At 48.1% G+C, this 26,062-nt stretch overlaps 1 protein-coding gene and 1 pseudogene across 2 annotated transcripts; both read right to left on the bottom strand.

Moving 5' to 3' along the window:
* Positions 1–511: 511 nt before the first annotated feature.
* MALL (mal, T cell differentiation protein like) lies at positions 512–24,904 on the bottom strand. 2 transcript variants are annotated; one of them, XM_054586492.1, is made up of 4 exons: positions 24,797–24,904; positions 5,364–5,531; positions 2,690–2,812; positions 512–629 (listed from the first exon to the last, which is right to left on the bottom strand). In XM_054586492.1, exons 1-4 carry the CDS (start codon positions 24,902–24,904, stop codon positions 567–569), a joined length of 462 nt encoding a protein of 153 aa, XP_054442467.1. In that variant the 3' UTR covers positions 512–566. The 2 variants fall into 2 exon arrangements, with proteins under 2 accessions (XP_054442467.1, XP_054442476.1); XM_054586501.1 differs by lacking the exon at positions 2,690–2,812 and having other exon boundaries at positions 525–629.
* LOC129080302 (myb/SANT-like DNA-binding domain-containing protein 3) lies at positions 8,620–17,705 on the bottom strand (annotated as a pseudogene).
* Positions 24,905–26,062: the final 1,158 nt, after the last annotated feature.

Below are 26,062 nucleotides of genomic sequence, written 5' to 3'. Positions count from 1 at the left end.
GCAAATCCACCCTCCAAATTGGATGCCAAAGCTGGGGAGGGGGGGCACGGCATGGGGGTGGCAGTCTGCTGCACATCAGAGCAGAACCACAGGGCAGGGAAAGGGCTGCTGCTCCGGAGCAGAGGCGGGGAGGCATTGATGGCACCACTTTGGTTTTAGGAAACAAAGACTGAATGTCCCCATACACCTGCCCTGGGGACCCTCAATGCTGAGACAGAGTCTCTATCCAGGTATGATGTTGGTGGATCAGGATTCTCAATGAGGAGGGCTTCGGAGACTAGTTTTCTGGAAGAGCTAGGTTCGCGGTCAGATAATCCTAAGAGCTTGTTACTTTCCCAGGCAAAAGACCATAACAGTCTTTTCAAGTTCATCATAATGAATTAAAAAGTCCAAGAGGATATTCAGAGTGTGATTTCATCACTCAGTCTGAAAAGATCGTCTGTGAGTCCCACTGATGATTTGTCGATCTGCTTATCGTCCAGATGGCAAATGCTGAAATCACCTTTGGGAGCCAATGACCCAGGTTTTAGAAGAGCATTTTGCACAGGGCAGGACTCCTCGGTTCCTCAGTGGTAATAGATGCTGAAGGCGTGGAGGATGTAGAGCAGGGTGGTGATGAAGGCAAAAAACTGGAAGAGGATGAGAGTAACTGTGTCACAGACAGACGGTGCTGGACACTGCCCACCCCTCCAAGGGACCCTCAGCCCCTGAAGCCCAGGTCGTCATGTGCTCTGACCCTGCTGTGTCCCCTGTCTGCCTTAGGGCAGAAGCCACTGGCCAATTGCTCCATCCTCCCTGAAACTGTCCACCATGGGTGTGGCCTACTCATGCCTCAGTTGCAGACTTGTGCTTCCCTACCTGCCATAAAGCAGCTTGTCTCCCTTCCTGTCCTGGGCCCTCTCTCTCATGCTCTCCTCTTGTCAGCGGTCTCCCCCATCACCCTCTGTCACCATCTGTGCTCTGGCAACTCCCCGCAGTTTCATTCACCATCCTAGACTCCACACTGAGAGCCTGTGATCAGCTCCTCAACAAAGCCTCAGAGGCCCCTTCAGCTCTCAGTGATCCAGACTGAGCTCCTGAGATTTCCCCACAAGCTGGACAAACTCAGTTAACTTTAGGACCCTCATCCTGTCCAGCTCCACACACCAGAATCTGTGACCTGCCTCACCGCTTACTCCTCTCTCCTCTACCCACCACAGTCAAAGTCAAAAGTCGTCTGACTGCACGGCCTGACGAGCTCACGGTTTGTCCACGTCTCCCTTGCCAGGGCTCCTCATGGTGTCAACTTGTCCGTTTCTGCCCACTCTGCCCTTCTAATCTGCCTGAAATGAATACATGAGCTTGTTTAACCAGCATGTGATTAAAACCATATGATGGGCCCTGTCCTGATAGCTCAGTTGGTTAAAGCATTGCCCTGATACGCCCAGGTTGCGGGTTCGATCCCTGGTCTGGACACATACAAGAATCAACCAATGAATTGGAACAAATCAATGTTTCTCTCAAATCAATACAAAAAAATCCATATGATGACCCCCACTTCTCAGGTTAGAGGTCATTACCCTTAACATACTTTCAAGGCCTGGCCAAATGCTACAGCCTTTGTCCTGCTGTCCACTCACACTCTGTTCTTATTCACTCATTCATTCAACAAATGTATTTTAGGCATGTGCCTTCAAAAACTATAGGGCTGTAAGAGTGTACATTAAAAAACTCCTGTCCTCCAGGATCAAGGGTCTCCTTGCCAAGGTCTTGAAGCCAGAGCATATCTTGTGTGTTCCAGGGGCAGCAAGGAGGCCAGTGTGGCTGAAGCAGCGGTGCTGGGCCAGGCCATGAAAGGCTGGGGCCTAGTGCTGGGGTGGCAATTGAAGGGAGGTAAAATAGTTCAGTGAGAAGGGCAAGCAGGCAGACAGGCTGGAAAGTCAGCTGAATACTTGTAGCCACCCTAGTGGGTCATGGAGCTTGCATGGCACCCCATTCTTATTCTGGGACAGCACCTCATGCTGTACCCCTTGCTATGTAATCCTATGGGAGCCCCCTATGACAGAGACTTGACCTTTCTGGCCACAATGACTGACCACAGTGACTTGGTCCCAGCTTGAGCACTAGAGCTCTGCCTTGGAAATTTTCAAGGTGTGGTTAAAGATGACGCTTGGGCCTGTTGGAGGAAAAATCTGCTGGCTGTGAGCTTTCTGCCACATGAGGGCGCCATTACACAAAGGGAGAAAGGAGGCCAATGTGCAGAGACTAGGAGGGGAGGCGAAGGTACTTTGAATCTGGTCCTTTGGACCTAAGGTCTGGGGGTCCTGCTTGTCCCACCATTTGGTTGGGCCACCTTGCCTTGGGTCCCATCATCTGATATGTTACCCTTGTGGACTCTGTCACTGAAATAAAAGGATATCTGGACAGCTCAGCCATGCTGAGGAATCTGGGCTCCACTCCACAAGCAGTGAGAGCCACTGAAGGATCTTCAATAGGAGAGGTGTTTTGAAATAAAAAAATATCTGAGGGCAGAGGTAGGAAAAACGGAAGACAAGGGGTGACCCTTGAACTTGGTCCTGGGACATGTGTTCACACATACGTGCACACACAACACACACACACACACACACCCCTCCTCCCGTCCCCCAGGGCTCCATCAGCCCGAGGGATCCCTCCCCATGGGAGGTCAGGTCTCTGGTCCAGCACCCACCGAGGCTCCGGTGTTTATGAAGTAGTTGTTTTGGTCCTGGATCTCAGAGACGATGGTAGCATGGGCCTGCAGGACAGCTGCACTCATGTACAGGATGCCGGTGGTCCCGTGGTACAGGCTGTCCTGGGAGGGCAGAGCAGAGGACACATCACGTGGGCACGTATGCCAGTGAGCACTTTCCTATGAATACACAGCTGGGAAGAGAGGAAAAGTGACCAGCCTGCTCCCCAGTTCCTGCTTTTTTTTTTTTTTTTTTGCAGTGTTTCTAATGAAATACCTATGTAATGAATAATAATGGATTAATAAACAGCAATAGTAATATCAAAACTAGCCAACATTGGTTGAAAGCCTATTCTGTGCCAAGTTCTAGGTTAAGCCTTTTTCTCATTTCTCTCATTTAACTTTGTCAGAGAGGAGATCGTTCCTATTTATTACTAGTGGCATTTCTAGGAAACGGAAGCAAGGTTCAGGTCAATGAACAAATACCTGAGCTCTGGCTGGGTTGCTTGGTTGGTTGGAGTGTCACCCCATGCACCAAAAGATTGTGAGTTTGATTCCCAGTAGGGCACATACCCAGGCTGCGGGTTCAGTCCCTGGTTGGGGTATGTATGGGAGGCAACTGATCGATGTTTCTCTTTTTCTTTCTCTCTCTCTCAAAATCAATAAACTATCCTCAGGTAAGGATTATAAATAAATAAATAAATAAATAGTTTAATCAGGATTTGAACCCAGGTCATTTTAACTCCAAGTCTATGCTCTTAACCATTAGTGTTATGAAGACCCACTGTGTGCTGGGCACTGTCCCAACAATACACATATGTTGTCTCATTTCACTTCACAGCTAATTTCATGAGGCTGCTCTATTATTATCTCTGTTTACAGAGAAGGAAGCTGAGGCTATGCTCACACATGGTAGAGTTGGTAGGGCTGGCTAATCGGATTTAAGATTTGAGTATTGGAACCTCTACGCTAAACTCTGAGCAGTGTTCTTTAGCTCAACAAGAATGTCATGCAGCCATTAAAAATTGTTATCATTTCTGGAAGGAGTGTCATCATAGGCAAACTGGCATTTTGCAACTCTGAATGGAATATTAGGCTCAGGAAAACTCATCAGAAGATGAAAAAAGCATTAGAGCAGAAGTTGGTAGGATAAGACTGTCACACTCTCCGAGAGAAGGACCGCCGGACACTGTGTGTGATGTGAGTGGAAGTCACTTATGAAGCACTCTTGTCAGTAAGTTTCAACCCATTTTCAATAAACGTTTAATACTAACTTCCAGCTTACATAAAATTTAGGGACTAGAGGGATGAGTCACATCACATCAGGAAGAAGCAAACAGACAAATCCAAAAAAGGGGGACCTCATACAGGACAACTGACCTGGTTTCTTCAGTAGGTCACTGGCAGAAGGAGTCATTCTAGACTAATGGTACCCAGGAACTGTGACTGCCAAGTGTGACACATGGCCTTGCGGAGGATTCTGACTCAAACAACCAACATGAAAAAAAGATGTTTCAGGTATGACTGGGGAAATCTGAGTGTGACCTGGGCATTAGATGACACAGAGGAATTACTGTTAACTTTGTATACGTGTAAAAATGTAAGAAAGCTGAATATTTTTGGAGGTATAGTGAAGTGTGTGGAATGGAATGACATGATGTTTGGGGTTTGCTTTAAAATTCTTCAGGGCAGAACAAAAGTAAGGTGAGAAAGTGTGGTAAATCTTTATAATGCTGGAATTGGGGTTATGGTTACATGAGGGTCTGTAATATAACCCTCTATACTTTTGTGTATATTTTAAGTTGTTCAATATAGAAAAACTTTAATGGTTATCAATATGCTGTGACAACATGAAAAAATTAATGATGTAATAGTAAATTAAAGAATCTACACCCAAAATTATTGGTTCAGTGTGATTAAAATATATACACATTTTGCACAAAATTTGTGAGGAATGTGGAAGAATGAACCCAGTGATTGTGACAGGACCTTGAGACTGGGGTGACTTTTCTCCTGCTAGCATTTCCTTCTATGTTGCTCTACTGGTTTTACCCAAATAAAATTTTGGGGAAATGTGTCAGGATGTGCTGGAAACAGGAATATAGTCAACCCTTGACTGACACAGATTTGAACTGTGCAGGTGTACTTACACATGGATTTTTTTCAATATATAGTGTAAATGTATTTTCTCACCCTTATGATTTTCTTAATAACATTTTCTCTAGCTTAATTTATTTTAAGAATATAGTATATCATACATATAGCACACAAACTATGTGTTAATCAACTATGTTATTGGTAAGGCCTCTGGTCAACAGTAGGCTATTAGTAATTATTTTTAGGGAGTCAAAAGTTATAAGTAGATTTTCAACTAAGTGGGAGCTTGGGCTCCCTAAGCCCGTGTTGTTTAAGAGGCAGCTTTATACAAAATGTGTCTGTGCCTATCAAGAAAGGCACAGGAGGGGAATGCAACGGGATTTGCTCCTGCAAAGCAGTGCATTCATTCCAGTTTAGTAGTGAACACATTAACATAAAACGTCTTGGTTTTATGGGAGCCTAGCCCCAAAAGTTCTCTGTTTCTCCCTCTATACCCAGAAGGCCCATTGTCCCTACAACACCCAGGACACCAGTCTGGGAGGAGCCCAAGGACCTGAGTCCCCTTGCTGGTTCTTACCAGGACTCTCCAGGACTCAAATCTCTTGTAAAATCCAAGCAAGTAAGACAACAGGAACATGAGGGAGATGAGGAACGAGGTCAGTGAGACATACATCACCCATCCTTGCAGCAGTGGGTTTGCCACTTGGGTGGCAGCCACCAGGATCCAGACCCAGAATCCAGATGCCTGTAAAAGAAAACCATTGAAGGAGAGGCTTCATTTGCTTGTGTGGGGTGCATTTCCATATGCAGGGTCTTTCTCCTCTGTCTCTGTTAAAAGCTCTTCAGGTAAAGTTAGACGGAAATCGAGGGAAATGGGGAGGAAGGCTGGCCCCCTCAATCAGAGCACAGTTTGTTAGAAAAATCCAAGGGCAGAGATTGCCCATAGAAGGACTTGGCTAAATTTGGCCTCTGGACATGTCTTCTTGGCCCAAACAGTGTTGGCATCTACTGTTTTTCAAATGTGTCTGAATGAATAACCAACATTTAAAATAAGACATCTCACATGAGAAATCCAGATTTCAGACATTTCTTGAGAATTCCATAGTTTTGGCTAGAGTGAACCCAATTTCCAGGCAAGAATAGGCTGAAATGAGTTGTGACTGTCTCTTAAAAAATGACCTAGCATCCTCAGTGAACCACATCCCTCTCCCCTGCAATCCCACACCATTGGGTGTCACATTCTGTCGCTCACTTTCACTGTGGCAAAGTACTCTCCTTCTCCTGGCTCCATTCACCCACTGACAGTGCCTGCCTGGCCCTGTGAGCACTTGGTTTTGTGCTCCTCCCCCCACCAAGTTATAGTATCTAAGGGTCCACTACCAGCTGGACAATACAGTTCCAGTTCAATCACCTCTCAACTGTGTTCAGCCATTTATTGCCCCCTTGGTGGAGAATGAAACCTTTCCCTTCTGCTCTGGATTCCACCTTTGTTTACTTTTGGCCTGGGCTTGTACCCCTGTTGGTGAGCCCAGGGGAGGAGCTACATGTCCACAAGATGCATATCTAGTTAGAAGCCAAGAGGAGAGGATCAACAAGATCTCCAAGTGGTTTTGTTGTTTGTTTGTCTCTGGTTCTTTGAGTAACTCTCCTTCCTGGGGGCTCCTTAGGATGTCCTTACTAGCCTCCTCATTCTCTCTCTCTCTCTCTCTCTCTCCTCCTTTTATGTATTAATTTATTTTTAGAGAGAGGAAGAAAAGGAGAGAATCATCTGTGTGTGGTTGCCTACTGGGGATCTGGCCCACAACCCAGGCATGTGCCCTAGACTGGGAAACGAACTGGTGATCCTTTGGTTCACAGGCCAGCATTCAATCCACTGAGCCACACCAGCCAGGGTCCTCCCTCTCTTCACTCCTGTTAAATCTGTGCTTTAAAGGACCACATAGGCTGGATCCCAGGAACCCACTGCCAGTCCATTTCTCTCAGTGGTCTTCAACCCCACATATTTACCCATTCACCTACCAAATGCCTCTATTCTCTGTAGGGGCCACCCCTGCACTTGCATGATGCTGAAAGTGAGTTCTTATTACATTTTGCACTCAGGCACCTCACTTGCCTCAACTGGCCCTATTCCTCAAGTTCCCCAAATCCTACAGGTACAAAATCAGAACTCATTGTCACTCCCAAATTCTTTCAGAAACCATCCATCATCTGCTGAGAATGACCCTCCTGAGGAAGAAAGAGCTATGGAATTGAAAACGGGTGTACAGAGGCCTCCAAAGATAGTGAAAATATTCCACTGCTTGCACTGCACAGTGAGCACACATGATCTTATATTTTACAAAGTAATAAAAGTAATTTGAAAAAAAGAAGAACTTGTTGGATATGATCACTGTAGATTTGGAGCAATGGCAGGGAGCCAAGGATGTCTCCTGGGTTTGTAGTTTGAAGAAACCACATTATCAGATTTTGAACTTTCTACAGAGTCATTGTAATCAAAAGAGATGTCAGTGCAGGTGATACATTTCTGACCATCTCAGAAGACAGCCCACTTCTTTCCTAGGTCTGTTGCCTTTCTACATAAAGTTAAAATCAACTTGTCAATATCTGAATGGGATTTTGATTACGTTGAATCTAGAAATCAATTAGGAGAGAACTGACATCTTTTCTATATGAGTCTTCCAATCCATGAACATGGTATACCTCTCCAATTATTAAGATGCTCTTTGAATTTTTTAAATCAATATTTTATAGTTTGGGGCATTACAGGTGCTGGGCATATTTTCTTATATTTATGCCTTAGTATTTGATTTTGGGGGAGCTACTACAAATAGTATTGTTTAGCATTTAAAAAAATTCCCTATTGTTCATTGCTAGTGGATAGAAACAGGGTTGATTTTGAGTGTTGACAGTGTATCTTGCAATTTGGTGAGGTCACTTATTAGTTTGAGGAGGATTTTTATTTTTGTGTTTTTGGTGGTGGTTTGATATATTCTTTGGGATTTTCTATGTATGATTACTAATGAGATTAGGCTTATTTTCACATAATTATTTTTCTGTGAAATTTTTTATTTTTTCCAAATATCTTATAAGTTTGCCTTTTCATATTGACTCACAGAGGTTCTTTTTAATAGTATGGCTCTCACTGACTATTATAAACATAACAAATGCATTCTGCCAAGCATGTCTCACACATACTGTGGTATCTTTTGATGTGGTATCTTTTAATTTTAATGTGATTAAATATGTTAGTCTTTTCAATTATACACTGTTTTTTTGGGGTCAAGGTTAAGAAATCCCTCCCTACCTTGAGTTATGAGGATATTCTTGCATTTCAGATATTCCTTTGGGAATATTTTTTTTCTGAAGTACAACCAGTCTTTCTTCCAGTCTTTCTTGTAAATTCTAATTAGGAAACATTACATTCAGCATTATAGTACTCATAATGACTACTTTCAGAAGAGTATAACAGCTTCTTTGCCAGTTAAGGGGTATGGAAGGTACAGCTGTTTACCTGAGTGTATTCTTGAAAAGAAATCTTTTATTAATGTATTGATATTTAGAGAGAAAGAGGAAGGGGAGAGAGAGAGAGAGAGACATCAATTTATTGTACTACTTCTTGTAGGTGCCCTGACCGAACCCAAAACTTATGTCAGAAGACGCTCTAACCAACTGAGCTACCCAGTCAGGGCTACCTGAATACATTCTTAAATAAGTGACTACTACCACGCTAATTTCCCTAGGTGTAACTCTGTTAGAGATTACTGACCTCAAGTTCATGTTCCAGACTGACTTTGCCAACACAGATTAACTACAAGGGAGCCACCCTCACAGTCTTAGGATGAACTGGGAAAGGGCCAGTTAAGTGAAGAAACAGGCCAACCCTTGGTAAAAGTTTTTACTTTTCCTTCCCAATACATCTTTTTATTGAGGACGTCCATTTTTACCCTGTGTTCCTCCTCTGCCATCTCATACTCTGCCTCTATCTGCTGGATTTTGGCCACATGCATCTCATTCATTTGAATCAGCTGCAGTTTTAAGATGGGCCTTTGGTGACGGTGCTCTCTTCCTCATGCATCTGTTTAAAAGCACCCACCTGAGAGGTTTTTGCTCCTGTACTTTTATTGGTTGTCATTCTGACAGCTGAACACCAGGGTTCCGGTTGAGAGGCCCCCTCACATATTGGAAAATGTATAAACTCTTCTCATCGCACAGTTCTCTGTCGGAAAGGGCATACGATTCTTGGGCTGCGGCCTCTCCGGCTCTTCTCCCGGCGCGCTCTGCGATCTTCTCCTTCCCTAGGACGTGGGTTCTTGGAAGCCTGCTGACACTCCGTTCCACTTTCTCTCTCCCTTCATGGGCCATAATTTTTTTGGTTCGAGCCTTGATATATTCCTAGCACTTCTTCTTTTGTTTGAAACTCTTAGTGACACGTTTGGCTGAGAGTAGTATTCGTGAGCAAGCGCCTGCTGGGTACATCGCTCGAGTGCCGTAGTCCGCGCATCACTTTTCTTTCATTCCAGCACATACCTGTGACTTTTCAACTAAAGCAAGCAGGATACTCTCACAATTCTGGAAAGTATCTGGCAGGTTTTTTCTTTGTTTCGCATTTTCTATTCAATGTCTCCTGGCCGTTAGCTATCCTGGCCGCGGCGCGGCAACAGGGAGGCCCTCGAAGCGCATCAAGCGCGGCCGGCTCCTCTCGCAGGCTAGGCCGCCGGGAGGGCCGTGGGCTCCGGAGCGCCCGGCGCCGCGGCCCCAAAGCCTAGGAGTCGCCGACTCCTTGCGGGCCGCCCGCCGCCCTGGGTCCGTCGGCCATGGAGGTCGGAAGCGCGGCGACGGGCAGTTGCCACCTCCCCGACCTGTGGCCGCAGGTCGTTTCTTTAGAAAGGTCAGTTGCTGGTCGGCAGTTTGATTTATCAGAAAATGTCCTTACTCCTGCCGCATGACCGATGTTTGCTGTCATCGCTTCTAGATGCTTTCCTTTTGTGCTCTGGGTCCTTCCACACATCTTTCCAATGTGACCGGGCCTGCGCTGTTGCTGCGGTCAGCTGAACTGCCCCTTCGCGGGCCAAGTCCTCTGGTTTCGACTGCTTTCTGAGTCCATTCTCTCTTTTATGTTCTGCGGCTTCTGCCGTGGTGATACAGTGTGTTGAGGTGTGGATAGCTTCATTAATTTTGCTTGTATTCATTTTATATTCAGTATGTGATCATTCCATTAGCTCAGGTTTGGTAGCCTGCATCTGCAGTGTGTGGTTTTTTGTTAATGTTCAGCCCAGTTCACGTTTTCCTTACTATGTTTAGTGGATTTTGGTTGTGAGCACACGATGTGGAGGCAGGTCAGTTCTGAATGACACTATCAGAGACCCTATGGACTAAAGATGCCACTTCTGTCCAGCTTGGCTAAAAGATACACACTTTTGGGTTCAGCTTTTCATAACATATCCCAACTTTCTGGGACAAGCAGTTCTCATCTTGCAAAAAAACCCCACAACATGTCAACCTAGATATGTAGCATATTCTTGACGAGGCCGCCACTGCCGTTGTCCTGGAGAGGAAAGTGCTTTTGAATTTATGGAAAATTAATGGGCTCTTAAGGGGGGAAAGGGATCGGGAGGTTGACCACAAGGCAAAGGCTCTTACAGGGCTAGGCAACACCTCCAGAAGCCTGGCATCTCTTGAAGCACCCCCTCTGGGAGACCTTAACAGCTAGTCTCCTAGTGGATTTTGGAAGTCCTAGGCTGGGCCTGCAGCTGCCTGTGAGTGAGTCAGGGCTCCCTTGTCCTGAGGAGGAGGCGTGATGGTACCCAGGCTTCTGTTTCCCCTGAACTGGATCCTTGCATGTCAATCCCAGTGACAGGGGCTGCTGCTGCTGCTGCAGGGAGGGGCCCAGGCTCAGCTTTGGGGCATCTGGCAAGTGTCCTGCCTGCCACGCCATGGGGAGAGCATACAAATGTCATCATAAGGTCCTAGCAAGGCTGGCTATTGGGGGAGGGTGGCAGTCAGGATTTAGTGACTTCACCAGAACTTGTAATATTTTAGGCTCACATTAGACCTCTGAGGGACGGCAATAATCTGCACTCCTTGTGCCCAGCATAGGTCTTGGAGCAAAGTATGTGGGGAGGGGGTCAAAGAACATTCGACTGAATAAACCGAGATAATACCACCACCGCCTCACATTTACCAGATGCTTTACAGTTTGTAAGATGCATTCACTCAGATGGCCTCATTTAGTCTGTAAAGCAATTCTAACTCCCTTGCAAACTTTCTAAGACCCAGAGGACTGCCACTTGATATCTGCCACCACATACTGCCTGCTCACCTGTGCCAGGCCCTGGTGGGCAAGGGTGCCTCAGCCCCACCATGCCTGTCAGTGCCTGCCTCCTCCTGCCATCAGAGGTTGCCCTGACCAGACACACATTACTTACACGTCCATACTTAACTCTCACCACAGTCTGTGAGGTGGAGTGTGGTGAGGCTGGAGGAGACCGAGGTCACACAGGAGGACATGAAGCAGGACGCCGAGAATCTCTGCACATAATCCTATTTCACATGTGGCCTCTGAGCACTTAGGAATCGACTTGGATTGCATGGGAATCTAAGGAAGCAGCTTCAGTGTTGCTCAATGAGACACAAAGGAATATTATTTACTTTTATTTCCATGCCCTCCACCTTCTGAACAGTAGAAGGGACCAGGGCCAAGGACAAACCCCAGTGGAGTGAAGCCTATTCAAGTGTGTTTTCTCATTTTAGTGTCAAGCAGTCTGGGTTGGTCCTTTACAGGTAAGACGACGTCAAGTGTTTGCCTTTCCTCCCATTTTTAAAACACTCCTTCGGCTTTCTAAATTTTCTTGGCAGTCTCAAATGCTCTCTCCTTTTAATCTCCATTTTGTATTTCCCAAGAGCAGCAGACATTTTTAGATGTTTGGGGCTGGCCTCAAAATGGAAGGAAGTTGTATTATTGCTGGATGTGACAATTACGCATATTTCAAGTACAGTTTAGGCAGAGTCTGTTTCTTACGAACAAACACAGAATGTTCATCTATGCATTTTGCAAAGGCTGAGCTGGAACTTGATACAATCCTTTCAGGGAGGATAGAGCTTAAGAATAAGTCTGGTCACTTGTTTTCCTCTAGGACATGGAGAGGCGCTCTCTTGTGTTTAGGATGCTGGTTGAAGAACCTGCATATGAGCACTGGAGCAACAGCCCCCAGTTAGAGTCTGGGGCCAAATGGCTGATTCCAGGTCTAGGGGGAAGACATTATACCAGAGAATGAAAAAACTTTCAAAGATTCCTGGGTTTGCTCAAGAGACTTAGAAGGCTCCTGCTGCTGACCAAAGATGGGACAATTGAGCCTCCAGTAAGTATAAGAGCCACAATGAACTGAAATATTTACATCAACTAAGTCAAAATCTGTGAGTTGAAATGGATGCTTTTTTAAAAAGCCCTCCTTTGGTCAGTTAGGGGAAATTTTATTTTGCAAGACAGCTGTGCTCACCATTGTGCCATCAATCTTTATTATTTTTTGGGGGGGAAAAAGCTTAATAAAGGAAAAGAATCAAGCCAGAGATATGGCATGGGGGTAAGGAGCTTCAGAAATTCGTGGACCTGAAGTCTTCCCCTCAGGGAAGTATGCTGGGTCCTGTTCCTCTTTCATCAAAGTCCTGGAATCATTGGGGACTTTGAGGAAGCCTCCAGGCCTGGGTCCTGCCCAGAGATTCTGATTGAATCTGTGATAGAGGGTGTCTTGTTAAATGTTCTCCCAACTTTGCAGCCAAGACAAGGATCCCCGGAGCCCATCTCCTCATTCCCACTCTAATCTACTCCAGAGCAGGGGCAGCACCTCTCCTTCTGGGTTCAAATCCCAGTGCTGACCATTGGGCAGGCTGCTTAACTCTATGCTTCCATGTCCTCATCCATCTGACAGAGGCAGTGAGGATTGCACTGACTCTTCTCATCTGGTTCTCTAGTGAATGGTGATTGCTGGGTAACCGTTATTGGCCATGCTATCTGTAATCATTTGGAATGACAGAGAAGACGGGAGGTGATGTTCCCTAAGAAAGACTCAGAGGAGGGGAATGTCCAAGGCTGGTCTTCCTGAATGATGGGAAATTCACTCTGGAGGAGCTTGGAGACCAATCATCAGGGTGAGTAAGATACAACCTTATGTAGAGTTGATGAAAGCTTTGGTCACCTAAAAAAGTATACCCATATAAATGCATAGTGTTCGTCTACAAATCTGGGGACTTCCAGACACTCAAGTCCAGCTATACCACCAGGTTGAAGCCATTTTCATCTCCAAGTTAAATAATGGTGCTACCAACTGCTTTACTATTTTGACAATATCAATCAAAACATTAAATGCACATACTGTTCGACCCAATAATTTCACTTTTGGGAATTTGTCCTGCAAATAATGCACATGGGCAAAATGAGAACTGCACAGGATTGTTTATCACAGCCCTGCCAGTTACAGAAAAGATAGGAAACTTCCTCAATGTCCGTCCAGTGGAGGCCAGTGAAAACAATGACGGCTGCACAGTGAAACACTCATCAGCCTTCAAAAGAATGAAGAACTCTTTTCATACCACAACAAAACAAAGTCTAAGAATTGTAGAAGGCACAGAGCAATGAGCCCAGTGGACTATGATTTGTGTAGAAAAAGAGAAAGAATGTATGCGTGTTGGTGTGTGTGCACACTTGTTTATAGATGCACAGAACATTTCTGAAATGAGACCCAGTCAATCAATCAGTGACTTGGCTTGCGGGAAGAGCTGCGTGGCTCAGTGATAGGGTTTTAAACTAACCCCAAACAACCAACACGTAAGTTTAAAAAGAAAAAAGAGCCCTGGTCAGGTAGCTCAGTTGGTTAGAGTGTTATCCTTATACAACAAGGTTGCAGGTTGTAGGTTGATCTCTGGTCAGGGCACATATAAGAAACAACCAATGGATGCATAAATAGGTGGTACAGCAAATGAGTGTTTCTCTCTCTCTCTCTCCCTCCCCTTCCTATCACTCTCTAAAATCAATAAATGAAAAAGAAAGAAGAAAGACACTAAGACATTATGCTGGTTGACAGAGACGCACAAGACTTTTGAACAGGACCACCTTTGCTTTGGGAGGATCTGTCCATCTGGCTGGAGCAGCTGGAGGATGAGAGGCTAATGGGCAGGGGCTGAGCTGCCACCATAAAGTTCAAGTACCACCAGGTTCTGAAAACAGACGCTGCCCAAACAATGACCCTGTGTGAAGCACAACAGAGAAGCCCTAAAGATGCTTGATCTCAGGTGTGCAGAGCCCAGGCTTCTGGCCAAGGCTGGGGGGTGTGGGCTCGGGTGGGGCCGGCCAGGATCTGAGGGCCAGGGAGGAACTCCATAGACGATACCAGCGGCAGGTTTTTCTGCATAGCTGGCAGTACATCAGCGTGGCGGGTCTCACCCACCACCGATACTGCATTCCTTTTCTTACCACTTGTCTTGATTTTCATGACAGCTTTGCCTCTCCTTTCCCTTTCTCATACTCAGGTGAATACAGGCTGTGCCACCACCACAAAGCCTCAGAAACTTCTAACTGGGAGGACAAGGCCCAAACCAAGCCCCAGGGAGCCAGGTACTCTGGGAAGTCCTCCCCTTGCTGCAGGCCACCCTGTGGTAGCTCAGGGACCCTGATGCACTTGGGGTGCTGTTTACAGCCCACAGGTAGCTGCCAGCCCCGTGTCTGGGGATTGGCAGCCTTGGGACACTTTCTGGGCATTGTCACCTCCTAAACCAGTTCTGAGAGGCTAAGTGATTTCTTCCCTAGGTCCCATTGGGACACGGCAAGCCTGGACCCCAATTCAAGGCCCCCAAACAACTAGCACTTACATGGAAGTTCTATGCTCCATAATTCAACCCGGACACCTGCGAATACCCACTCACTCATTCTGACTCACAGAGCAAGAATGTCTCTCTGTGGCTTTAAGGCTTGCAGGAAATTGCCAGCCTGGTTCCCTGCTCCTAGTGTGGGCCCTTGTCTCATCCGGTCCACTGCAGGAACAATAGTGCTGCCTGAGCTCCGTCCAGGCTTCTCCTGGCCAACCAGGTCCTGTGAGGAGACCTTGGTGCCCATAAGAGCTCTCAGGACTGGGCTGGCTGCCTGCCAGGGAAGTCCAGGCCCACCCTGGGGCGTGCTCAAGCCAGGAGGGGCAGGATGCCCCAGTGGGAGGGGTGGTGAGTCAGCGCCAGGCCTCCTCTGCCTTCCTCTTGCCCAGCCACCGGTTTCCTTCCCAGGACCACACCTACTCATTCAGACCCTGGCTCCCACTGACCCAACCTTTTACTGACTAACAGTCCAGGTTTACAGTGGAACATAAAAATAGAATAATAAAAACATTCCTGTCCAGTCAAAGTCTAAAAGACTCTTCCTTCTTGTCTCTTAAAAAAAAAAACCCAATTAAGCATTTGGGGGAGGCAAACTTTTTTACTTTTTATTTTTTTTACTTATGCACTTATGCACCTCAGAAAAGTCAGAAAGTACTGAAAACATGCAAAGAAGCAAGACAGTGTATCCCGTCCACACAGAGGCCACTGGACGGTTTCCCCACCCATGGGGCCTCCCACCCTGGTCTTCTCTTTTTGGCACCTATGTTTATTAACCTTATGTCCCTTCACATGTCTCCAGGAAGTCAACAGAGGAGTCCTAGAGTTGGGCTCAGGAAGGTCTCCTCTTCCCCCAGGAATCCAAAGACATTTTGTGGCCAGTGACCATGTTCCTGCCCTTCATCAGGCACCATGGGCCCAAGGGTGTCACCATTCATTACAGTCCTTGTTAAGAGCGCACTCAGCTCTTGCCTCCCCCACCTGTCTATGACCAGACTCTCAAGGGCAGGGACCAGACCAATGTTACCTCCTCCAGGAAGCCTCTCCTAACTATCAAATCCCCAAGGCACCTCTTGGTGACCTTTCCTCATGGTCACCGTCTCTTTTCACTGCCTCCTTCCCAGACCCTGAGCTCCTGGATGCAGGACTCTGCCCTGTGGTCTTTGTGTCCCCTGTGTGGGGCACAGAGCCTGGCACAAAGCAGGTGCTTAATAGGAGCTGCAGACCAACTCAAGAAATGAGGCAGGAGGCAGTTGCTGGACTCTGTGCTCGCTGTTCAGTCTCATCTTCCTGGGCCTGATTCCCATGCAGATGGCACCACCTGACACCTCTGGACTGGCCACTGTGGCCTAGCCACCGATGGACATTTCCTCCAGGAGCCAAGGAGGACAAACACAATTGACTTCATCCCCTGTGCCATCTCCTGTGCCATCACCTCCCAGGCCCTGTGGCAGCAGCTTTCCTTGGAGAACAGATGGGATTCCCTGAGAGGCTTTCCCATCTCCCCACCTCCTCCCCACCCCGCCCCACCCCGCCCCACCCCACCCCACCCCACCCTTCGTGTACTACAACACCACACAGCCTGGTGCACAGGAAGAACTACACAAAAATGTGCTGGCAGAGAGGATGACGTTCAAACAAACACTCCCCGCCACAGCCCTCAGCCTGCATCACTTGGGCAGGGAGAGGGTCCAGATGAGCAGGTGGGGGATGCAAACAGCAGAGGCAGAGAAGCAAAACTCTGAGGCTCCAGCTACAGTGAGGGGCTGAGATGGATGGATTTCTTTGAAATAGTTCAGAAGATTATGGGGCCTGATACCCATGATATCTGGCTCCACTGGCTGGGGAGTCTACTGCAGCCCTGCCCTGGGGCCCCCCAGGTACCTTCCAGGTGCATCTTGAGGCAGGAGGGTGGGGAGCTAGGCGTCAAGTGGCTGTGTGATGCGGGTGAAAGTAGCTCTGTTGCCACGGGGCTGGTCGCTGTGTGGGCCCCCAGCAGCAGTCCACTTTGGCTGAGATGGGGAAGATCTGACCAGGTGACAGCCAAGGGACAGGGCTGGCTGGCAGGTACGGGAGGGTGCAGAGGGCTGGTCTGAGATAAGAGGCAGAAAGGCCTGGGAACCTGGCTTGGAGTCTTCCACCCCTCCCTTCTTTGGCCCCTTCCTTCTGCTTGTCAAGCTGGACAATTCTCTAGAGCGCTCTCCTGCCTCCCGCAGATCCACAGTGCCCCAGGGGAGAGTTCTCCAGGTGAAAAGCCCCTGGAAGGGCGCTGGCACAGGTGGGGCACTTCTTATCTGAAGCTGCCCGGGGTCGAGTGGTCAGAACGTGCTTGGCTCCTCCCTGCCACCTCTGCGGGAGGCTCCAGTTCAGCCATCTCCTCCGGAGCACACGAGCACACACTGGCTAGTGAGTGAACCCTGCTGGGCTGACCTGCCTGCAGCAGGCCTGCTTGCCTGTCTCGTCTGACCTGATAGAGGCAACCAGTTCAGGGAAGGTTTCTCGTGGTTTAGCCAGACAGGGGAAGAATAGGACTGGGAGTCCAAGCACGGGGTGGGGGTGGGGGTGACTGTGGACATGGATGGTGCCAGTTAGTTCCCAGGGTCTCTCAGCTCAAGCCGCTCCTTCTGTGTTGCAAGCTAGAACTCTGCAGCCATAGTTCCTGGCTCACAGGTCCTGTCACTGTTACTCTAGCAGCATTGGCAGTTGGCTCCAACCCCAAGGTCCCTGTAATCCTCCTCTAGGGTGACCCCTGTCCCACAGCACCCCCTCCTCAAAGGCCCCAGTACTAGCTGGGTGGGGCTTCCTCCGGAGGCCTGAGCACTGCCTGCTCGTGGTACCTCTCTCATGTGCTTATCCCTGTCTGCTGGCTTCAGGGTGTCTTCTGCTCTTCCAGCCTTTCAACAAGGGCGTGAACAGTCCCCTATATTAAAGCCCCCCCTGAGTCCAGCACCCACTGTGGTTTCCAATTCCTCCCTCACCCTCATGGGCACAGCACCATGCACTGGTCTCCTAGGCTCGTCTCCTTCTGCCCCATGAGGCTCCGGACTCCATAAAGCAGGGTCATGCCTGCCTTCCTATCCTTCCGTCCTCATGCTTGGCAGAGATGAGGTGCTCACTAAACATCTGCTCAGTGAACAGATGAGATTCACAGGGGGCCACCTCCCTTTTTCCACAGCCCGACTCTCCAGACATGTTACTTCCTAGTCTTGGGCAGTCCTAGTGTGAACCGGCAAACGTCTCATCCCTCGACCCAAGCCCTTCAGGAGTGCCAGGCCCTTGAGTAAGCGCCTTCTGATGAGCTCCTGAGGCCTCTGGCAGCTGTGGCCGAGCACTCCCCAACTCCCTCCTTGGGGTGCTCTCCACAGGCTCCTGCATCACTCCTGCAAGGCAGAGGTTATGTCTTACTTTATTTGCATAGATTGGATGTAAATAAAATTAGCTTCCTGGACTTCCTGCTGTCCTTAGCAAGCACATTAAAGCCCTCTAGTTGATGATTATCTGTGTCCCTTCAGATGTAGCCATACATATTTTTTGTTAACAATAGCCAAATGGTGTGACAACTAAGATAAGTATCAAACTGGCCCCTGGCACCACTGCATTCTTCGTCCCTTTGTCTTGTCAATCATCAGTACCTGAGTTACAGTATACAAATGTACTGCAACAGGTCTGTTAGTGGGCAACAATTTATGCAGGGTGCTGGGTCATCTGTCTGCTCTTACCCTGCAAGTAAATGACCCCATAATAAATTCGGTTATATTCTACAGAGTTGCCTGCTTCATTCTTTGGTCTTTAGATATCTTCTCGTTATGGTGGCCCCACCATTGGACATTACCTCACCATTAGACATTACCGCCTTATTATCACCACTTGTTCTTGTTTCTCTCTAAGGAGCAAAGCCTGGGGCTTTTAAATGCTTGTGGATGTACAATTTCAGCCTGCTTATAGACTCACACTTTCCAGGAAGAAGTCCAGATGACCATCAGCAATAAGAGAGTATGACCTGACATTTCTAGAGCAGCCTCGTTGTTCTGCTCTGCGCCTTCCTGTGAAAACACGTATGGAAACCACAGAGCTGTCTTATGAGATCTTTATTTTTCCTCTCTATTGCTTAGGCTCAGAGTGGTTCAGTGACCTGCCTGGGGCCTCACAGCGATTAAGTAGAAGAACCGTCCCATGGACTCTATTCTACTGCATCTGAACACACTGGGGGACTTCCAGAGTGAGGGCTGGGCCTGGTACAGGGGAGCCAAAGGGGTGCAGGCAGCATGGGGGGCTGACAGGCAATCTTCTCCACATCACTCTTCCCGGTCTTTACAGGCCTGTCCTTGCCCAGGTTCATACTCTGTGTCATGTTTTACTCCCCCTCTCTGCGCTCCCTCCCAGTTGCATGCCTTCCAGGGCCATCCTGGGGCGTTCTCATAACAGACTCAGTGGTACCTTATGTGCAGGGTCCTGCAGGAGCCAGGCAAGACTGCTTGACGGTGAGGTGGGAGTGAACAAGGGACAGAAGCGCTAAGATGATGCCGCATGAAGTTAACCTTTGCTACTTTCCAGAAGCACGGAGAATTGACAGGAGGCAGAGATGAACAAAGGAAAGGATTTTTCTTTTGGAAAACTCAGCCTCTAAGGCAATGTTGTAATGCAGGGGAAGGAGCCTAAGCTTGTCCTAAAATGAGCCCTAATCTTGCTCTCAGTTGACCCTAGATTCCGGTCTCAGTCAGTTTCAAACAAGCTTTCACATATGAACAGAGTGCAAGCGGCAGCAGGCTGACATCAAGGGGATGCTGGGACTCGAGGGCGGCTGCCCCAGGGCGAAGGCCCCGCCTCGAACAAGAGCATCTCCTCTGACCAGGCGCAGGCCAGAAGCTCAAAGGAAAACATCAAACGCCAGGGAATCATCTCACCTTTCAACTTGCCCAGTCTCTAGAAATCTTCCTAGCTACTTCTTTTTAATTAGTCAAAAATCTAATTTGTAAGTTAAGCAGTGAAAAAGTTGAAAGTCACAAGACTTCCCTGGCCTCTTATTCATAAACTACTTCCTCAATCCTGGTCCCCTGAGTCACCTCTCAGCTTGTAAAAGCGTCAAGAGCTGAGGAGTCAGCAATGCAGGTAATCAGGCAATCACGGGGTCACCCTCCACCCCAGCACTGTCTGCTCTAAAGAGAGATGGGTAGGGGTTGAGTCATTTGGGCCCCAGGCCCTGCCCAGCTCTGGCACCAGCAGGCACCCACACTCAGTGAGTGAAGGAGACTATATTTTGAAATTAATATTGTTTTCAAATGAGAATATGAATTCCACTATAAACCAAATAAAATACAAATTTGAATGTTGAAGTATCAAAAGTCTTTTTCTGTTGCTAGTGGGAATTTAAAATAGTACAGTTGCTCCCAAAAAGGGTCTGTCAGTTTCTTAATAAAAAACCAAGCATGCACTTATTACACAATACAGCAATCACACTCGGCATTTTCCCAGAGCAGGAAAACCACGTCCACACAAAAACCTGCGCATGAATGTTCATGGCAGCTTAATTTAGAATAGCTACAAACTGTAAGCAAACAAAGTGTTTCTCAGTGGGTCAATGGTTAAACAAACCACAGTAAATCCACACCAGGGAATACTACGAAGCAACGAAAAGGAAGGAGCCATTGATACACTCACAATAAGCTGGGTGGACCTCAGGGAACTATGCGGAGTGGAAGAAGCCAGTGTCAAAGGCCACATCCTTTGTGAGTCCATTTATTTATCTCACTTTCTCAAAATAACAAAATTATAGAGACAGAATTAATGATTTCCAGGGTTCAGGACGGGGAGAAAGAGGGCCAGGTTGGAGTGGGTTGGAAGAGACTATAACAGGGAAGCAAAAGAGAGGCCTTTGTGGTGACAAAACAGGTCTGTATCTTGATTGTGGTGATTCTGTATCACATGAATCTATTTATGTGAGAAAATGACATAGAAGTACAGATTCTTTGCCTACCCAAAAGTGGAAGTTCCTATGAAACATTTTGAAGCTGAAATGGCATAAAGCAAAGAAGCAATTACCATTAATTTACACAGAAAACTTTTTGAGTGTTCATAGACCCCTCAAAATAACCTACCCAATCATACCAAATATGCTTAATTATGTCCAGTTTTATGTTAAATGAAACGCCCCTATGAGCTCTCTTAGGCATTTCTGTTACTTTGGGACTCATTTTGCTAATAGACACACAAAATCACTGGAGAGAAGACTCAGATGCTCCCAAGCACAGCTCAAGGCTCTGGGGCCGGAGCCTGAGGTGCTGAGTGAGGTTCCGGGGAAGGAGCTCGGCAGAGCCGCTTTTGCTGCTGGGAGGCCGCAGCTTCTACCAGCTGCTGCAGAACTAGCACTAAGCTCTATTTTTGCCTTTTTCATAAAAGCAAAAATCCTCTTCACATTTTTCTTGGTTACTGAAAACAGGTACTGAGGCACATCTTTTGTAAAGTGAAAATATAGACACATACACCTATACAGACACATCTCACCACCATCGGTTGCCTGGTTTGATATCGTTACTAGTGTTACCACAGACGTAACGAGGGGCACACTGGGTGAAGGGCATGGGAGACCTCCCCGAACTAGCTTTGCAACTGCCTATGGATCTATACTTCCTGTAAAATCAAGTTTGAAAGTGTGAATTTTAAAGTTAAAGACTCTAAAATAAAGCAATTGAGGCAAAGATTTTGTGAGAGCGGGCTGCAGGGAGCAGAGTGGGCAGAGAACACAAGGATCCCATGGGCCTGAGCCATTCAGGTCTGCCATCATCCAGAAATTCGGAAGAACTGCCACTGTCTAGGCAGCAGGGGTGGCATGGCGTAGGGTGGGGGTGTCTGAGGAGCAGAGCTGGGGCCTCAGTGGACCCCTTGTTTAATTCTGCTCCTCGCGCTCCCATGGGAACGCCCTGTGCACTGGCCCTGCTTTCCAGGCTTCACAGCGGGCACTTAGCAAACAGCGGCTGAAGGGACTTGTACATACAGACACCACCCATGTCTGCTCTGGGCCACTCCATGGATGACTCCTGAATTCAGGTTACAGATTTTGCCTCCTATGCCTTGTTTTGCAGGCTTGAGCTCCTGGTTTTAGAACCTCCTCTCTAGACTCATGTCCTTAGAAAAATATATACCTGTCTGTGATGACTTGGGCCCCAAGACAGAGAATCTACCGGAATCCCAAGGCCTGGTGCTCTGCAGTCAGCCCCCGCGGGTGGCAGTGGGCAGCATAGCCAGAGACCAGGGATGGAGAGGGGCTGACTCTGCACTTCCCTCTCTAGCCCAGCGTGTCTTCTGCTCCATGGGGTCAAGAATCACCCACTCACCTACACGTTTTCGCCTCCTGTCCTGGTTACCTCCCCCTCCCACTCCCCAGATGTGAGGCACACGTGATTCTATATTCTGTGCTAGGAAGGCTTATTTAAGGAAAAAAAACCAGTGCAGAGCAGTATGTACAAAATAGCCCAACTAATGCATCCTCGTGTACAGCGGTGTCCCCTTACCCTGGGAGGTCACAGTCCAAGACCCCCAGTGAATGCCTAAGACCTTAAACAGGAAATTACTGAACCATCTATCTATATCTATTTATATCTATATCTATCTATATCATCAATATCTAATCTATATCTATAACATCTATACATCTATACCTAATCTATATCTATGTCTATATTTATATTTCTACACACATATATACTGTGTTTTTTCTTATATGTACATACCTATGATAAAGTTTAACTTATAAATAGGCACGGTAATAGATTACCAACAAAACTAATAATAAAATAAGACAATTATAACAACATACTGTTATAAAAGTACTCTTTTTCTCTCAGCAACTAGCACAAAATTCCTTTTTTTTCTTCACAATTTCATGGATAGAAGATTTGTTCTTACTGTAGAGCCTAGCAACCTCAGCCTGCTCTTTTTTTCTTTCCTTATTAAATTGAGAACTCTGATCTTTTCACTTAAAGGAAGAATATTACAGCTTCTCTTTGGCATCTTCAAATTGCTAGCATCACTACTCCTGTGTTTTGGGGTCATTTTTATATAAAATAAAGGTGACTTTATCTGTGATACCGTGACCACCGATCTGATAACCGAGACAGCTACAACGCGCGGGAATGTCTACAGCGTGGAGATGCCGGGCACATGGATGATTCACGTTCTGGGCTGCACAGAACGGGACGGTGGGAGATTTCATTGTGCTGCTTAGAATGGTGTACGATTTAAAACGTATGAATTGTTTATTTCTGGAATTTTCCATTTAATACTTTCAGATAATGGCTGACCATGGGTAACTGAAACCACAGAAAGCAAAACTGTGGATAAGAGGGACTATGGTATATATATGAATATATAAATTATATTTCTTTCTGTGTTTTCTAAGTTTTCAACAATGAATATGGATTACTAGCGAAGTCAAAATGAAGTTGTAATACAGAAACATTAGACATGCCAAGTGGAGGAACATTGTATAGAATAACTGACCCATAGTCTCCAGTGTTAAAACAAAGCCTGAGGAGTTACCCCAGATTCAAGGAGAAAAGGAGGCATGACAACTAAATGCAGTGTGGAATCCTGGGCTAGATCCTGGACCAGGAAAATGAAACCAGTGGAGAAACCAGCACAGCATGCACTTGACTCCCCCAAGAATTCCACTTGCAGGGGCCAGCATTGTTGCGGGGTGGGGTGCAAGGGATGGCCGCTCTCACCAGGTACCTTCTGGATTCTAGAAGGCCTATCCTTCCTGCCTCCTGCCTGTCGGTCTCTCCTGACTCTGGGCCTTTCTCCCTCCTCCCCCTCTGCTAGCCTCCCCCACCCCACAACGGGCCTTAGCCTAGTAATCCAGTCTGTCCTCTGAGATCCAAATTCATGGTAGTCTTCACCATGAAAGGTCTGGACTCCTCCCCAACTTGACCAGGTCAGACGGCCTCTCCTTGCTGGTGCCGCAGCCCTGTATGGTCACCTCCTTGAGCATAGTCTGACTAGTGGGGAGAAGGTGCTCACCAGTCTCTCTCCAGCAGTCAGGGACCCTGGGAAGGCAGTGGCACCAGTGGCCTGCCTGCTGGGCACAAACCATGTGATTGAGTCAGCCACGATCCTGGCAATTCATGTGGTTGTTCAGAGGTGAGAGACATGCCCGGGTCCCGGCACAGCGAACTTGGAAGAGCACTAAGTTGTCATCAGCTTGGCAGAATGCCCATGCTTGTGTCCCCTGGGGGGCAGACCTGGCAGAAACCTGCTTCTTGGGTGAGGTTCAGCTGGAGCCACCCAAGTCCTGGGCCCGCCCTTCCTAGCTCCCTTTCGGGTTGTCATTAATGGGCGCCCTTTAACCAGTTTGCCAAAAGGTCACTCCGTTGGGCCCAGCCTTCCAAGCAGATGACGAGAGTGAGAGGGCAGGCCAGGTCTAATTGAAAGTTGGAACCACTTTCTCTCTTCCCCTCTCTGCCTGGGGCAGCACTGCCACATTCGGAGCCTGTAAGAAAATATCACCCACAAGCTAGGCGTTTCAGAAGGGGGTGGAAAAACAAACTCCCTAGCCCTGATTTGTTCACCAGACTTGAGTGTCCCCATCAGTGAAAAGAGGATGATGACGGCGAGCTCGGTGAATACTGTGCGCAGAGCACTCCCGCTCTGGCAGGAATTGGACCACGAGTCAGCCATGGGTGCCCCGGAGAGTGACCAATGGGGTGACAGGTTCCCATGTGCAGCCAGAGGGGCTCCCCCAACTGTTCCATAGCCAAGGTTCTCATAAGCTGCCTCCTGTGGGGAGTCCACCTAAGTCACTGCTCAAAGTCAGCTGACTTGGCAAGAAGATACTAGAAGATCTCCTCTCTCAGGAGGAAAGACAGAGTCCCCTATTTGTAACTTTAGAAAAGCACAAACAAGTAGTTGTTGAAACGAAGCCATGAAATAAAAGTTTCCAACACCTTCCTGAAGATCCATAATATTCTAGCAGGGCTTCCCCCCACATTACCACCCACCCTCGCTGCAGGGTCTGAGGGGAACGCAGGAGGGAGTGGAGAGCATCCCAGGCACTCCGGGGAGCAATGAGCATAAAAGAGCTCTGGCCCTGGTCCCCCTTTCCTCCCCTGGGAGGGGAGGCCCCCAGGCCCAGCTTCCAGCCTATGTGCAAGGGTTACTCACCAGCTCTGGCACAAAGAAGGCATAGGGGATGGTGAAGAACAGGGCCAACCCGGAGGGCACATCAGGTGGTGCATGGCTGGTGGGGGGCGGTGGGTCGGGGGAGGCCATGCTCGCACCCTGCCTGGCACCGGGCTCCGAAGCAGCCGCCCTGCAGCCCGTCAAATATCACCTCCTGCCTGACACACCCATCGGACGTCGCCTGGGAGGGCCAAAAAAAAAAAAAAAAAAAAAAAAAGTTCCAGCAGAGCAGGTCCTTCCACTTGCTCCAGCCAGAAACTCTCAGTGAAAGGCAGCCCGCGCATCAGACGGGACTCGCCTGTGAAGCCAGAGCAGCTGGGCGGTCCACCAAGTCTTCCTAGTCTCTTCCTTCCTAAGCATTTTTGGATCCTGGCGCATATTACTCTAGGGATGCCAGTCACCGCCACCACCCCCCAACTCTGTGCCCAGAGAATAGGCTAAGGCCTTTGCTGTGACAAAGACCATTTATTTAGGGTCTGCTATGAGCTAAGCAACCTGCAGACCACTCTGATGCTCCCTCCAGCGCTGCGCATAGCTAGTTAGCCCTTTCCGAAGGGTGGAGACCAAGAATCTCCTAGGTCAAGTCGAGTTCACAGTGCTGGTCACTGACATGCTGGGTCTCACACCTATCTGCACCTGTTGCTTGGCTCCCTCACTCCCTACCCCCGGAGGCCACCTTCAGCCTCAAACCAGAGGGAGAGAAGCCGTCTTCACTTCCAGCTCCTGTCCTCCTGGACTTGGTGTTTCCTTCTTTCTCTGCTCCCTCTTCCTGACCCTCCTCTCCTCTTTTCCTAATACAGTAGATGGAGACCACCCTCTGTGAGAAATCTGCCTCAGCAGACACCTGAGCAGGGCCCAGCTGGCTGGGTGCTGCCCCACGCCCCCCTCCCAGCCCTCCCCACTCTGGCCCCCCAGCCAGTGCTGCCAGGAGCTGGGCTTCAGGCCAAGCAGTTCCTTCCTGCCTCCTTTCTGCCTGCTGGCCCAACACAGGGACTGTGACGCAGCGGCCAGGCAGCTCCTTTCATACTACAGGTTGGTCCTGGAGATGAGCCCTTTCCTTTCTACCTTAGAATCGATTTCCTGGTGCACCCAAAACTTTGGGTCCTGGCACGCAAAGTTTGCTGGGCGGCTTGGGATTGTGTCCCTTCTCCCTGCCCGCATAGCATCATCCACAGCCCTTGAAGGAGAGGGATTTGGGGTGAGCTGCCGTATGTGCTGCGGTAATTAGATGTTCTCCACAAGAGACCA

Source organism: Pteronotus mesoamericanus, unplaced genomic scaffold, assembly GCF_021234165.1.
Source record: "Pteronotus mesoamericanus isolate MK-2021 breed Mesoamerican mustached bat unplaced genomic scaffold, CSHL_Meso_final contig_121, whole genome shotgun sequence".
In the NCBI taxonomy this organism is placed as follows: Eukaryota; Metazoa; Chordata; class Mammalia; order Chiroptera; family Mormoopidae; genus Pteronotus; species Pteronotus mesoamericanus.
Note: the sequence above shows the minus strand (reverse complement) of the source record. Positions and strands in the feature narration are given on the sequence as shown.